At 39.5% G+C, this 15661-nt stretch overlaps 1 protein-coding gene across 9 annotated transcripts in view; it reads left to right on the top strand.

The window, feature by feature from the left end:
* Positions 1-15661, top strand: part of greb1l (GREB1 like retinoic acid receptor coactivator) — a 254492-nt gene that overhangs the window by 104249 nt on the left and 134582 nt on the right. For 5 of the 9 annotated variants that reach the window (XM_033019628.1, XM_033019627.1, XM_033019625.1 and 2 more), the window contains exon 2: positions 2683-2796. The exons of 2 other annotated variants lie outside the window; for them this stretch is intronic. Coding sequence is in view for 3 of the 7 variants with exons in the window: in XM_033019627.1 (XP_032875518.1) it covers positions 2683-2796 (114 nt within the window). In the remaining 4 variants the exon portion in view is untranslated. Of the gene's footprint in view, positions 1-304; positions 416-2682; positions 2797-15661 lie in introns of all 9 variants that reach the window. 2 more of the 9 variants (XM_033019629.1, XM_033019630.1) reach the window with 1 other exon arrangement.

Genomic DNA, 15661 nt, shown 5'->3' with positions numbered 1-15661 from the left:
ATCATGGACAAGTTCGGCTGAAGAGCCAGGTTTCATGCTGTATGGTCCCCTTGGTGGTTTCAATACCAATTGATCAGGCAAGATCCATTTCTGCAATAATCATATACAATAATTGATTGTAAAGATTTCATATTAAGATATGTGCAATAACTTTACAATAAATTCTTTGCTTAAATTAATATCATTTTGAGTGAAACATGCTGCTCGTACCAATTTCAAACTATTTGCCATCAACACTACAAAGGTGCAAATTAATTATACGTACAATATCATCAGATCTTTAAAGATTGGCTTTCCTTTTCAGACTTGCAACTTGCATGTTTGCACTTGAGAGGAGACCACGGAAGCATCAGGTTTCAAGGTTAACGGGGAAAAAGATAGTGGTACTTTGTGCTCATCAAGATTATGTTTAAAGGTAATCAATCTATCATAGGCCTGATGGTGTGGGCGCACAGGTGTCACCGATACATGAATTTTCAAGCAGTCTCGAAGGAGAAGGCCTTGAGGGTGACATAACGTTGGGTTAAGCCACAGTGGTGATTCGTGCATTCTGAGTTTGATCTCTATAAATATATTGGTACAACGATAAGGGGTTGTCAGATACACCATTCTCTATATTTGAATAGAATGGCAGTGGTAAGTTTCACAGAACGCAGGCTTGTAATGTGGGAATGTGGGGCGTGATTGATTTAAAATGAATGTATTATCCCTGTTGGAACAGTGCATGGTCATCTGCAATGGATGTCTCATTAAGCATTAAAGATGGTCCAAAGGTCAAGGTTTGTGTGTTTTAAATCTGTAATGGACCATTAGGCTACCTTTAAAGTTAATGCTTGGTTTACTTTTTAATTATGATAAACCATTTAGACCCTGCATCTCAAAGAATTCTGATCCTTGTCCCTGCTGTAAGAGCTGAATGCTGTGATAAGGGAACTACTGTGTGATTAGACCACCTCCATTGAGCACAGTCATTTACTCTGCATAATCTTTTCATTTCACTTGGAATTTAAAATTATAAGTGCCTTAATCACCTTAAAATATTAAGCACTAAAGTAGGTGGAATCATACAGTGAACATGGTTATCAAAAATTAAAATAGGATGTTGATCATCTGGGCTGAGGAATGGCTAATGTAGTTTAATGCAGACACGTACAAGGTGTTGCATTTTGAGAAGTCAATCCAGGGCAGGACATTCACAGTGGAAGGTCTGGTCCTGGGGAGTGTTGTAGAGCAGAGGGATCTAGGAATGCAGGTACATGCTTCTCTGAAAGTGGCGTTACAGGTAGATTGGATGGTAAAGAAGACTCTTGGTACATTGGCCTACATCAGCCTTGAGTATAGAAGGTGTTTACTTTATGATACAATTATACAAGATGTTGGCGAGGCCACAATTAGAGTATAATGTTCAATTTTGGTCACCCTGCTATAGATGGATGTCATTAAGCTGCAAAGAGTGCAGTGAAGATTAATGAGGATGTTGGCAGGATTCAAGGGCCCGAGCTACAGGGAAAGGTTGGGCAAGCCAGGATTTTATTCCTTCGCGTGCAGGAGGCTTGAGGGGGTGATCTTATAGTGGTTTATAAAATCATGAACGGAATAGAGAGGGTGAATGTCATCTTTTATTGCATTTATGAGCATAATTAATAGCTTATTGTTGATTGATAAACCTAGGGATGACGAAATGCAGCAGAAATGACAGCATCTCAAGCTAGTGAGTGTCCAAAGCAGGAGAAGTCGACACCATGCAGAAAGTAACAGAGTTTTGCAGTGTTATGGGAACAGACAGCTTGCCTGAAGAGATGTGTTTAAGAATTTGGCAATCATGAATGTTGTACTTCAAGGGAGTTCCTTCTGAGAAGATGCTAATAATTGAAATATCCGCCTGTACTTGTGGAGGAGGATTATAGACGTTGAACAATAATTGCGAATCAGTGGATTGGAAGAGCCCAGGTTGAGGGTATGACTGAAAATACTTCCACGCTTGCAGAAAAAGACATCAGTTTGAAAGAGGTCAGAGAGAAAATGCATTGATAACAAAGATGATGAGTGTGCAGTATTCCTGTGGAAAGCTCAGATTCAAAGACTTCAGGAATTAGTTATGCTTATGGTATTGAAAAAAAATGTGGAAAAAATTTTCATCTCAATGATCCGTTAAAACCTTCCCTTCTCACAAACACATGCCCTCTCGTTCTTGACTCCCCTACCTTGGGTGGGAGGGAGGAGGGGGGGGAGAGACGGTGTCACCTTGTCTATTTCCCTCATGATTTTATACACCTCTATACTCTATACGATGACCCCCTCAGCTTCCTGCGTTCCAAAAAATAGTCCTCGATTGCCCAACTTCTCCCTATAGCTCAGGCCATCAGGTCCTGGCAATATATTCCCCACGTTCTTTCCAGTTTAATGACATTTCTACAGCAGGGCGAGTAAAATGGAACACAATACTCCATAATACAATGTCCTGTACACAGTAATGTGACATCACAACTTCTGTACTCAATTCCCTGATTGATGAAGGGCAACGTGCCAACAGCCTTCTTCACCACCCTATTTGCCTGTGGCGTTACTTTCAGGGAACGATGTACTTGTACCCCAAGATCCTTCTGCTGACCGGTGGGTCAGACGTACCGGCCATGATTTCCTTTCTCTTTACCTATGAACTTTGGTTTTCCTTTTCTCCAGGAGCCATTGTTTCTATCATTGAGAGGATTGCTGACCACACAAACTCCGGCATCATTTTACCTCTTGTCAGATAAAAATGAATGCATTTCCAGAAGGGTAACTGACAGAAAGGAGGTAAGAAGAAAATTAATTTCTGGATTCTTCTACATTGATTTGTAAAAAAAAAAAATTCTACATGTCAGTAATTTACTTGCTTTACTGTGTGGTTTGTGGAGATTGTTGGGGTAGTGATGATAATTTCTCAATGATTTTTGTGGGATAAAATCACACACTCATCTCACCCACCTGGTTTACATCTCATTGCTGAGGCAATGGCTTGGTGCAACCTTGACCCAGTCTCCATGCCAGTCTTGCGATAATATCTCCTGTAATTCCAATGTCACTGCACCTTAATTGGTACACGTGACAATAAAAGACCTTTGAACCCTTTGAACTTTCTTCTCATTACAATGAGCATTTAATGCTTTCGCACATCAGTATGACTCCACACATGTACCAAAACAGTGATACCTGCTTCATCTGTGCCAACTTGTGGTGTTTGTTGTCATAAATATTTCCCATCTAAAATGGCAAATGCCCTGCTTCTGATAGCTTGCTTTCTTTCTGCCTGTCTGTCTGTCTGTCTGTCTGTCTGTCTGTCTGTCTGTCTGTCTGTCTGTCTGTCTGTCTGTCTGTCTGTCTGTCTGTCTGTCTGTCTATCTGTCTGTCTGTCTGTCTGTCTGTCTGTCTGTCTGTCTGTCTATATACATACACACACACACACACACACACACACACACACATGAACACGCACACACATACACACACACATATATATATGCATGACGATTTTGTAATGTTTTAATAAAAGTGCAAGATTAAGTCAAAATATTCTTCTATTTCCAACAACAATGTTTTGGGCTCACAAGTTGTAAGTCATGGAGTTATACAGCATGGAAATAGGCCCTTCGGCCCAACTTGCCCATGCTGACCAAGCGGCCCCAGTCATTTGAAAAAGCTGATGAAGTCTCGTGGATCTGAGCCAAGGCATTCCTGGCAGCGATATTTCATTACATTATTTGAACAAGACACAGCTTATGTGGGGCAAGCCTTGCCCACTTTCTAGGTATAAAGATATGTTCTCCACAAACAGTGCCGTGAGAATTGGTGGAGCAGAAGGAACAGTTGAGTGTGAGTTGGTTGCAGAAAGCATGTTATTTTCAGGGTTGAGGGAGAACAGTCAGGTTGTGAGACTGATCAGACAACTAATCAGGTACTGGGGCCCATTGGGCAGGTGATTGATCTGAACCTTTTCATTCCTCTACTTTCCCTCCCCACTGACTCTTGGTCTGAAGATGCGTTGCGACCCAAAACGTCACCTTTTCTCCAGAGTCGGCCGACCTGACCTGCTGAGTTACTCCAGCATTTGGTGTCTACCTTTGGTGTAAATTGGCAGCCACAGTTCCTTCCTACACATTGGCAGTTGAGATCAGGCAGAAAAGGAATGGGATACAGTGAGAAGTGTGTAGGAAGGAACTGCAGATGCTGGTTTAAACCGAAGATACACTCAAAAAGCTGGAGTAACTCAGCGGGACAGGCAGCATCGCTGCAGAGAAGGAATGGGTGAATTTTCTGGTCAAAACTGATCTTCAGACAGAGAGACTCGAAACGTCACCCATTCCTTCTCTCCAGAAATGCTGCCTGTCCCGTTGGGTTACTCCAGCATTTTGTGTCGACCTTTGAGAAACATAAAACATAGAAACATAGATAAATATGTGCAGGGGTAGGCCATTTGGTCCTTCGAGCCAGCACCGCCTTTCAATATGATCATCTAAAACCAATACCCCGTTCCTGCTTTTTCCCCATATCCCTTGATTCCTTTAGCCCTAAGAGCTAAATCTAACTCCTGCTTGAAAACATCCAGCGAATTGGCCTCCACTGCCTTCTGTGGCAGAGAATTCCACAGATTCACAACTCTCTGGGTGAAAAAGTTTTTTTTCATCTCAGTCCTAGATGGCCTACCCCTTATTCTTAATGGTGAGAAGACTGACAAAGAGGAAGGTGCAAGCATGCTTTGAGGGAACTCTGAGAAAGCCATTTGATTGAGATTTACCTGAAAGATGATGAATACCTTGGCGCCCACATAAGTGAAGCAGGCAACAATTCATCCTTTCATTTCAAGATGAAGCTTGTTATCTTTTACGTCCAATTTGGAGAGTCCACATGGCCACTGAATAGTTTTCCTTTTGGATTCGTCTGGCATTACAAATTTGGGCTGCAGATTTAATACATCCTCTCATACTTTCTTCTCTAATCTAGTTTGGTTTAGTTTATTATTGTCACATCTTTCCAGCCTTACATCTGGCCCCCTATTCTACCCTGATCATAGCTGCTTACCTGCTTGGATTCCCAGTGCTGAACACTCCCATTGTCCTAGCTTTGACTGCACAATTACTATATTAAACTTTGGATCTTCAGATGTCCTGGTTCAAGCTAAAACTAAAGACAAATAATAACCTCCTCACACATTCCTCTGCATGTATCTGTCACTCCTTTAAAATATGCCCTTTCTTTGAACAAGCTCTTAAACACCTGGTTACGATCCTTGAGGATGTTCATCTACGTGCTCAATTAATAAAACAACAAGATTGGGGTCATTTCTATTCAACCTGCCACAAATGAATTTGGGGGAGTTGGGGGTTTAGAAATAGTCAGTGAGGTAAACATAACAGTTGAGTGGCAAATAACAATAGTGCTACATTCCCAATATTGAATTGAAGGAAATAATGGGTTATCGGGGCTGTAAATTGTGACAGACAGCCTGACACCTTGCATGTCATTTTAATATTACACTTATCCCATCCCCCTAGATATTCCGGATGAATAAATTAAGGTTTTGTCCATTAATTACAAATCAGCCTAATTACAAATCAATAACATTAGCCAACTCCAAAACACGAAGCGCTGAGTATTGGGATCCAGACATCACGGACAACTGGCGTCAGTTCCCCGCTCACATCAAGCAGTGTTCTCCGTCTGAACAAGGGGCCGCGGAGCTTTTTTGAAAGTGGGGCGGCTGAGCGATCACTGATCACTGGCCTTGGGGGAACCCGGTGAGGGAGTGGAGAGACTGAGTGTGGGGAGGGTGGTGGGTGTATGGAACAAGCTGCCAGATGAGGTAGTTGAGGCAGGGACTATCCCAACATTTAAGAAACAGTTAGACTGATACATGGATAGGACAGGTTTGGAGGGATATGGACCAAAAGCAGGCAGTGTAGCTGGGACATGTTGGCGGGTGTGGGTAGGTTGTGCCGAAGGGCCTGTTTTCACACTGTATCACTCTATCACTACATTATACCTCCACCATGCATAAATGCTTCAAAATCAAGTGGTTGAGTTTTATTGCCATATACTCAAACATAGAAACGTAGAAAATAGGTGCAGGAATGGGCCATTCTGCCCTTCAAGCCAGCACTGCCATTCTATATGATCATGGCTGTTCATCTAAAATCAGTACCTCTTTCCTGTTTTTTCCCCATATCCCTTGATTTCACTAGCCCCAAGAGCTAAATGTAACTCTCTTGAAAACATCCAGTGAATTGGCCTCCACTGCCTTCTGTGGCAGAGAATTCCTCAGATTCACAACTCTCTGGGTGAAGAAAGTTTGTCCTCATCTCAGTCCTAACTGGCCTACCCCTTATTTTTAAACTGTGTGACCCCTGGTTCTGAACTCCCCCAACATCGGGAACATTTTTCCTGCAGTTAAAGTAAGTGAAAATCTAGCAGGTGAGCAGGATGCTTTCTCCAACCACCCCCATTTGACGGCCACTATCTTCTACCGCTTCTACCCAGTATTTGGTACCTACTTCCAGCAGCCACTGGTTGTCCTTCAGGATGCACCGAGCCGCAGCCTGGTCCATGCCGGTCACTAGGGTGAATTCGGCGACCAAGACACTAACGGCCGCAGTGCAACGCTTCCGATGCCTCAGACGGCCCGTGATTCTTACACTGAGGCTGCTCCATGGCCGGAGCTGCAGCGAGCGACTCGCCAGCCCAGAAAACACTTGCCAGCCCCGGCTCCTCGTCCGTATCTGCCCCACCGCTGCTTCTGCTTCCATCCCTCCCTCCCCCCCGGCTCTCCAACGCCAACGACCCATGCAGTTGATATTAGTTTTGAAATTCTCGTTGATCACAGAATTTCTTACGACAGAGCATGAGAAATTCTGTGATCAGCGTGAGAGCGTGAGAATTGGGCGAAATGCGTGATTCTCATGCTCAATGCGTGAGAGTTGGCCACCTCTTGGGCCTTAAAAAAAAAAAAAAAGTTACAATACTACACAACACATATGTCTTAATACATTTTTTGTACCGCTTCATTTTTTGAGCTTTAAGAAAAAGATAGAAGTAAAGGAAGTAAAGAAAGTGCGCAAGAGTCGTGAAGGTGCAAGAGAGTGTTGAGAAAAGAAAGCCCCTTAGAAAAGAAGTTAGAGAAGGAAGTAAAGAAAGAAAGTAGACCCTAGAAAAGAAGGAAAAAGAAAGGAGAAACAATCGCTCTATTATAACATTAAACTCCGCAGAAAGGGGACTACCAACCGTCTGTTTTTGTTGTTTTTTTTAATTTTTAATCCTGGTACCTTTTATTTATTTATTTATTTATTTATTTTTAAGATTACTATTGCACCTTATGCTTGTAATAGTTCCAAAAACGTAGACCACGTCTTTTGGAAGTGGTCTGCTTTGCCTGCTAAGAGGAATCTCATCTCTTCCAGATGTAGTGTTTCAAACATATTTGATATCCACATTTTTATTGTTGGTGTAGGCGCATTTTTCCAGAATTTAAGTATGAGCTTTTTTCCCATTATTAGCCCGTAATTGAGTCAATTCTTCTGAAACACGTTTAGTTCAGGGTTACCTTCCGATATTCCAAAAATAATCCATTCTGGTTTTGGTACCAGTTTTATTTTAATTAATTTTGTAAAGATGTCAAATATTTAATTCCAGAATTTTTGTATTTTTGTACAAAAAACAAAAGAATGCGCTATGGTAGCTTCTTGACACAGACATTTATCACAGATGGGTGAGACATTAGGGAAAAGTTTATTTATTTTAGTTTTTGAATAATATAGTCTATGTAATGTTTTGAATTGGATGAGAGTATGTCGTACGTTAATCGAACATTTATGCACCTGTAGTAAGTGATTATCCCAGCTCTCTTTTGAAATTTTTATAGCTAATTCTTGTTCCCAGTCTCTTCTAATTCCATCAGTTGTGGGTATTTCTATGTTTAAGATGATGTTATATAAGTACGATATTAGATTCGTTGATTCCGCCTTTGTCTTCATTGCTTCATCCAGTAAGTCTGTAGACATATTATGATAGTCTTTTGTGTATTTTTTCAGATAATCACGAATTTGAAGATATTTAAAATATTGATTATTTTTCAAATTATATTTCAGTTGTAGTTGTTGAAATGATAGTAATTTTCCCAATTCATACAGATCTTCGAGCGTTTTGATTCCCATTCTTTCCCATTGTATAAATAATTTGTCTATAATTGATGGTTTAAACGATGGATTATTAACTATTGGTATTAAAAGAGATAGGTTTCTTAATTTTAGATTCTGTTTTATTTGTTTCCATGTTCTAATTGTGCTATGTATAATTGGACTTTTATTATAATTTTTGTTATTCAGATGTACTGGTGAGAGGAGAGTCGCTCCTATATTACACGGAGAGCAGTCCTCTCTTTCCATTACAATCCAGTCCACCTGCTGGGCAGAATAGTCCAGCAGGTGAATCATATTTTTAATATTTACTGCCCAATTGTAATACATAAAGTTAGGGAGCGCTAGACCACCCAACTCTTTTCGTTTATTAAGGTGTGCTCTTTGTATTCTATGGGATTTATAATCCCATATAAAATTTGTAATGTCTGAGTCCAATTTTTTGAAAAACTTTTTTGGTAGATATATAGGTATTGATTGAAATAGGTATAGGATTTGTGGTAAAAAGATCATTTTTATAGCATTTATTCTGCCTATTAGGGACATCGGAAGTGTTTTCCAGAATTTAATCAAATTATTTAGTTTCTTAAGTAAGGGATTATAATTGGCTTTAAACATATCATGGTAGTTTCTAGTAATTTCAATTCCCAAATATTTGAATTTTTCTGTGGCTATTTTAAAGGGGAATTCCCGGAGGTGTGTTGAGTCTTTTAGTTTTATCGACATAATTTCACTTTTGTTCCAGTTTATTCTATATCCTGAGAAGGATCCAAAGTCCTCAATTAAATTTAATATGTTTGGTATACTAATTTGTGATTTTGTGATGTACAATAGTACATCATCGGCGTATAAAGATATTATGTTATTTGAGTGTTTTGTATTATAACCATAAATATCCGGGTGTGTTCTTATTTTTTCAGCAAGGGGTTCAATTACCAAAGCAAATAACAGCGGTGATAGTGAACATCCTTGTCTATTGCCCCTTGATAATTCAAATTTTGTGGATAGTATATTATTAGTTAGTATTCTAGCCGTGGGTTTGTTATATAATAATTTTATCCATGCGATGAAGTTCTCTCCCATTTGGAATTTTTGCAATACTTTAATCATATAATCCCAATCTACTTGATCACACGCTTTTTCTGCGTCCAGTGAAATGATAGATAACTCTTGGTCATGAGATTTATGTGAGTGCATTATGTTAAGCAAGCGTCTCAAATTATTGAATGAGTGTCTCTTAGGTATAAATCCTGTTTGATCCTCATTTATTAATCTACTAACATACCTGCTTAGTCTTCTGGCTAGTGTTTTCGCTATTATTTTTTGATCCGTATTTAACAAAGCAATAGCTCTATATGGTCCTGGTTCTTCTATATTTTTATCTTTTTTAAGTATTAATGTGATCGTTGATTCTGCTAATGTTTCAGGTAAGCTTTGCTCTTTAAAAGCATATGTATACATTTTCTGTAAGCGTGGAGTAACTATGTCGTAAAAGGATTTATAGAATTCATTACTGAATCCGTCTGGTCCTGGTGTTTTTCCGTTCTTAAGTGTGTTTATTGTGTCTTCTATCTCCTTAGAAGTAATTTGTGCTCCCAGTTCCTCTTGTTCCCTCAGTTCTAATTGAGGGAGGTTACAATTATCCAGAAATTCTGAAACTTTATTATTGTCTATTGATGTTTTAGATGTGTATAGATTCTGGTAAAATTGAGCAAATCTTTTATTGATATCCTTGGGTAGTGTTAATAATTCCCCTCTATCTGATTTAATCTTTAGTATTGCATTCTCTTTTTCCCATTTTTTCAATTGGCGTGCTAGAAGTTTGTGGGGTTTGTCCCCGAATTCGAAATGTTCTTGTTTTGTAATTTGAAATAGTGTTATAACTTTCTCTGACAATAATTTGTTTAGCTTGAATTTCAATAGTAGAATTTTATTATGTTTATCCATAGTTGGATCTTTAGCATTATCTGTATCTAATTGTTTTATTTGTTCTTCTAAATGTCTTTGTTCATTCTTATTCTTTTTATTTTGAAAAGCTTGAAATGAAATAATGACTCCTCTAATAAATGCTTTGAAGGATTCCCATAATAGCGTGGGGGATATATCTGGTGTATCATTTATCTCAAAAAAATAGGTCCATCTGTTTTTTTAGATATATACTCCCTTGTGGGTCTTTTAAAATTTGCGAGTTAAACCTCCAGAACGATTTATTCATAGACATTCCTTCTAATTTTAAAACAAAAGTTAATGGAGAGTGGTCTGAGATCGCATTGATGTGGTATTTTGGGTTCATAGTATGTGGAATTAATTTTGTATCCACTAGGAAATAGTCTATACGTGAGTATGTTTTGTGTACCGTTGAATAAAACGAATAATCCCTTCCCGTCGGGTTTGCAATCCTCCAAACGTCTGCTATATTTGTGTTTTTTATATATGTATGTAAGAGTTCACTGGTTTTAGATTTCATATTACCTCTTTGTTTTTGCATCGATTTATCTAGATAAGGGTCTAAAACACAGTTGAAGTCTCCTCCAATTATAACATTTTGATAATTAGATTCTGCAATTATATTCAAAATTTTATTGAAAAATTGAGGATTATCAAAATTGGGCGCATAAATGTTTATCAATGTAATTGGCGTAGTATTGATCTCTCCTGTTACTATAAGGTATCTCCCTTCCTTATCTGATATAATATTCTTTGATTTAAATGGTATTCCTTTACGAATAATGATTGCAGTGCCTCTAGATTTGTAAGTGAATGAAGAGTGAAATGTTTGGCCTATCCAGTTCGCTCTCAGTCTCGTCTGATCTTGATGTTTAAGATGCGTTTCTTGTAGAAACGAAATGTCCGTGTTGTATGATTTCAACTGAGCTAGTATCTTGCCCCTTTTAATAGGTTCATTGATACCCCTTATATTCCAACTACATAGTGTGATTCCTCCCATTTTCTTTTGATTGTCGTCATGCATTTTTACCAATTTTAATGATCTTGTTTATTGCGGTGCATCCATACCTCAGGACTCTGGTTATTTGTGGGGCGTTTATATTATAGACTTCTTTGGTAGCTCCCTTCTGCGATTGTCCTTGAAAAAAAAACACATAGATGTGACATATTGTGATAAAAAAAAAAAATAGAACAAGTAAATTTACAGTGTCTGAGTATTCGACACTGTAGTGAGTGTCCCACTCGTCTGTGGGATTCGACATCAATACAGTTTCCGGTGTAGATGTTATGAAGTTAGCCCCGCTGCCTTTATTACCCTAAACCTGGGGGGTCGGTACCATTTCCAAATCAGTTCTATTTCACCCAGTTGCACTATATATATATGTTTCATTCCGACTTATCAAATCTAATCATATATTCAATTACATATATTCCTCACTCTTTATCTATTAACTATTTATAATTGGTTTTAGCTTTGTTAATAGTGAGCTGTTCGCTGAAAGGGTTAACCAGAGTCAGGCTCCTGGAATTATGCCAGGTGCCTGAGTCTCCTCCCCTCCCCACTCGGGCTGCGAAACACATGAGATTACAGTGTTGTCTGCGTTATATAGCAGGCAACGCATTTTTACAATTTTTACCATTATATACCTCAAGTCAGTTTCCATTACTATTTCTATATTAGTATTGTTAGTTATTAATTATTATTAATTCTCTATATTTTGTGAAACTATGTAAGATCGTAAAGCGCCACTTGTCCTTGTAATTTTTCCCACTTTCAGCTCAGCAGATCGTCACTCCCATGTTTATCAGTCTTTCCTCGTTTGAACACAAAGTGTACTTGAGTTAGATTCCACAATGTCTGAGGGGAGATAATAATGTCTAGACACATCTCGTGGAAAAGCTGTTGCATTTAATAATTTTTAAAGATTGGTGTTATTTCCCTTTTCTTCTAATATTCTCGTTGGGGGAATAAGCAAGTTAGTTTGTTCATAACGTCCTGGTGCCGTGATTAATCTTCTGTTCCTACGCTGTGAGTTCTGCCACGATTTCTTGAGCATATTTAAGGGATGCTACCGAATTAGTGAATGTTTTTGAAACTCCCTTGAAAGTAATACGCATCCTGGCCGGATAATACACTCCGCATATGACATCCTTGACACCGTAAAGAGCTTCTCTTGTCTGTGAGAACTGTGAGAATTGGGCGAAATGTGTGATTCTCATGCTCAATGCGTGAGAGTTGGCCGCCTCTGTTGGGCCTTTTTGACTGTGGAGTCGATGGTGGCCTCCCAACTGTCCATAATCAGACTGCAAATATCCTTAGTTCATGCATACTAAAGCCTCACATCAAATCGGTTCCATGTACACAAAACTTGATAAAACTCTTTATGGAGCATGCAGATATTTGTGTCATTCGATTGCATTTCTAAGCTGCTATCTTTTGAATTTGAAGTTAAGCCTACATTTTTCATCATTTTCTTTTATCCCTGCTGTCCTAACCAATATCTTTCCACTTAATGAACTTCACAAAAAAACAAGATACTATCTGGTCTCTGTCACTGTTGGTTGCAGTAGTTTTGTCTGGGCAAACTGATTGCCGCTTTGCCTTTGTTACAACAGTAAGTTCACCTGAATATTAATTGATTGTTGTAAAGCACGCTAGGACATTCAGAGGTCACAAAATATAATGCGTGTATACATGCCAAGTTTGTGCACAAAGCAGAGAACTTGGTGTTGGAGGGGGTTTTTGCTTTGAAGCTGACTTTGTCCCCTATTGTTTAATGTGGCTATGAAAACAGTCTGAATTTTCAATAGGGAACAGATTTTGAAATTTATTGCTCATTGTGCCCATGGTGCAGAAATGGAGCCCGCCAGAATAGCAGGGGTCATTGCCACAAACCAGGTTAGATTTACTGCTTAGTGCAATGGGATCCAAGCCTCTTATCAGTGGAGCTTTTGTGGAAAACCCGTCAGCCGTGGAGCAAGTGAGGAAGGGTGGTCGCTTGACACGTTGTAGTCAGATCTGTGGCCAGGTGCAAGGAGGATGCGGCATCTACTGGCTTGACATGGGATGAATACAGCAGGGCTCGAGTGATACTGAAACAAACACAGAGGTCACTGGGTGGATGAATGGAGTCACCAAGGCACTCTGCCGGTGTATTTTATTACTCTGCCAAATAAACATGCTTTTGAAATCCATGATAATTTTACAGAATTAAGATCTGATTTCTTCATGAAAAGATTTTTCATTTGAGGAATTCTTGAAGAATTATTGTAGATGTATTTGTTGAATTTAGTTTAGCTTAGAGATACAGGAGTGACAGGCCCTTCAGCCCACAAAGTCTACCCCGGCCATCGATCACCCGTTCATGCACTAGTTCTACAGATAGGGGCGGCACGGTGGCGCTGCGGTAGTGTTGCTGCCTTACAGCGTTTGCAGCCCTGGAGACCTGAGTTTGATTCCAACTATGGGTGTTGTCTGTACAGAGTTTGCATGTTCTCCCCGTGACCGCGTGGGTTTTCTCCGAGATCTTCTGTTTCCTCTCACACTCCAAAGACGTATAGGTTTGGCTTGGCATAAGTGTAATTGTTCCTAGTATGAGTAGGATGGTGTTAATGTGCGGGGATCGCTGGTCGGCACAGACTCAGTGGGCCGAAGGGCCTGTTTCTGCACTGTATCTCTAAACTAAACTAAAAGACTGCCTACACACTAGGGGCAAGTTACAGAGGCCAATTAACCTACGAACCCACACATCTTTGGGATGTGAGAGGAAACCTATGCGGCCACAGGGAGAAGGTGCAAACTCAGCACCGAGGTGGGGATTGAAGCCGGGTCTCTGGTGCTCTGAGGCAGCAGCTCTACCAGCTGCGCCATTGTGCCACCCAAGTTGTTGCATTTAATGTGTCTGTAAAGCTGCAGCAAGTAAGAATTTTCCCATGCATTTGACAATTAAACATTCTTGATTCTTGAATTATGTTGCTGGCTTACCGATGCACATAAATATTATTTAATCTTTGCAGCATCGAAAGGAATTTTGTGTTATTTTTGGGAGATAAAATAGTCCAAGTTGGATCCTCCAAATTTAGAAAAAAATGCATCCTTCTAGAATTTTAGAATTTGTAATTTCTCTCCATAGAAAAGTAACGTTTTAAAAAAATATGAATGTCTTGGACATTTTCATGTTCCAAAAGTATTTCAAATATTTCTACCAAAATATATTAATGTGACACGGGTGCAAATTAAAAAAATAACTAAATAGCTCCAATATTTTCTGATAATTCTTGGAATTGGATCATTTAGAGTCAGGAGCAGGCCTTAGTTTGTGAACGAAGAAGAATGAAATGCCACAAGGGTCATTCTCTTGGGACCTGGCACGTGGCGGAAGAAAGCTTTCTGCTTCACAGCACAGTCTTTAGTTCCAGTCAGTGTCTTAACAATCGACAAACTAGAGCATTTCTCGTGAACGATTAAAGCATCAATAATGTTCCCCATACGACTGGAAAAAGAACCAAATTAGATGCTAGGGAGAGGAAGAGTGATGCTTATGAAATGTAGTTTTGTAAACTGATAAGTACGCACTCATTCCCAGGGACACAATCTTTGGGTCTACCCCCAATAATGTTTGAAATTCCACGCACACTTAGAAGTGTTTACTTCACAAAAGAATCCGTGGTATGTCAAGGAATGGGACACTTTGGCAATTCAGTATAACATTCTTTTAATGATGACAAAACAGAAAAATATGTAGAATTCAGGCTGCACTAAGAGTTAGAAACACGGATTTATATATGATGTGGGATATCTGCAGATTCCAGTATATTCTTTTATTTTGAAATATATCTGCAGAAAGAATGTTTTATTTGCAAATAGATTGTTTAAACATAATTGGAGTATGAACTAAGCTGATGCTTGTGAAAGTTTTTGAGCATCTTTATAAGCAAATAACACTCATAATTATTTCAACTGCTGTTATTTGTTCCCCCAAACGTATTGTTGTTTAGTTTAGTTTAGAGATACAGCGCGGAAACAGGCCCTTCGGCCCACTGATTCCGCGCCAACTACCGATCCCCGCACAATTACACACACACACTAGGGACAATTTACAATTGTAACAAGCCAATTAACCTACAAACCCACAAAGGTCACCTGAGTTCTTGCTGACTATCGATCACTGGGTATTGGGTAGGTGCACAGTCTCTTGCCCAGAGTTGTTGAATCAAGGTTTAAGGTGAAGGGGAAAAGAGTTAATAGGAATCTGAGGGATAACCTTTCCACACAAAGGGCGTTGGGTGTGTGGAACGAGCTGCCAGAGGAGGTAGTTGAGGCTGGAACTATCCCAACGTTTAAGAAACTGTTAGACAGTTACATGGATGGGACAGGTTTTGAGGGATATGTGCCAAAGTTGGGCAGGTGGGACTAGTGTAGCTGGGAAATGTTGGCCAGTGTGCAAAGTTGGGCCGAAGGGCCTGTTTCCACACTGTATAACTCTATGACCCATACACACTATCATTCTTGCACACTAGGGGCCATTTTACAGAAGCCAATTAACCTA

This window comes from Amblyraja radiata, chromosome 4 (genome assembly GCF_010909765.2).
Source record: "Amblyraja radiata isolate CabotCenter1 chromosome 4, sAmbRad1.1.pri, whole genome shotgun sequence".
Lineage (NCBI taxonomy): Eukaryota > Metazoa > Chordata > Chondrichthyes > Rajiformes > Rajidae > Amblyraja > Amblyraja radiata.
This window is presented reverse-complemented; position numbering and strand designations above follow the sequence as displayed.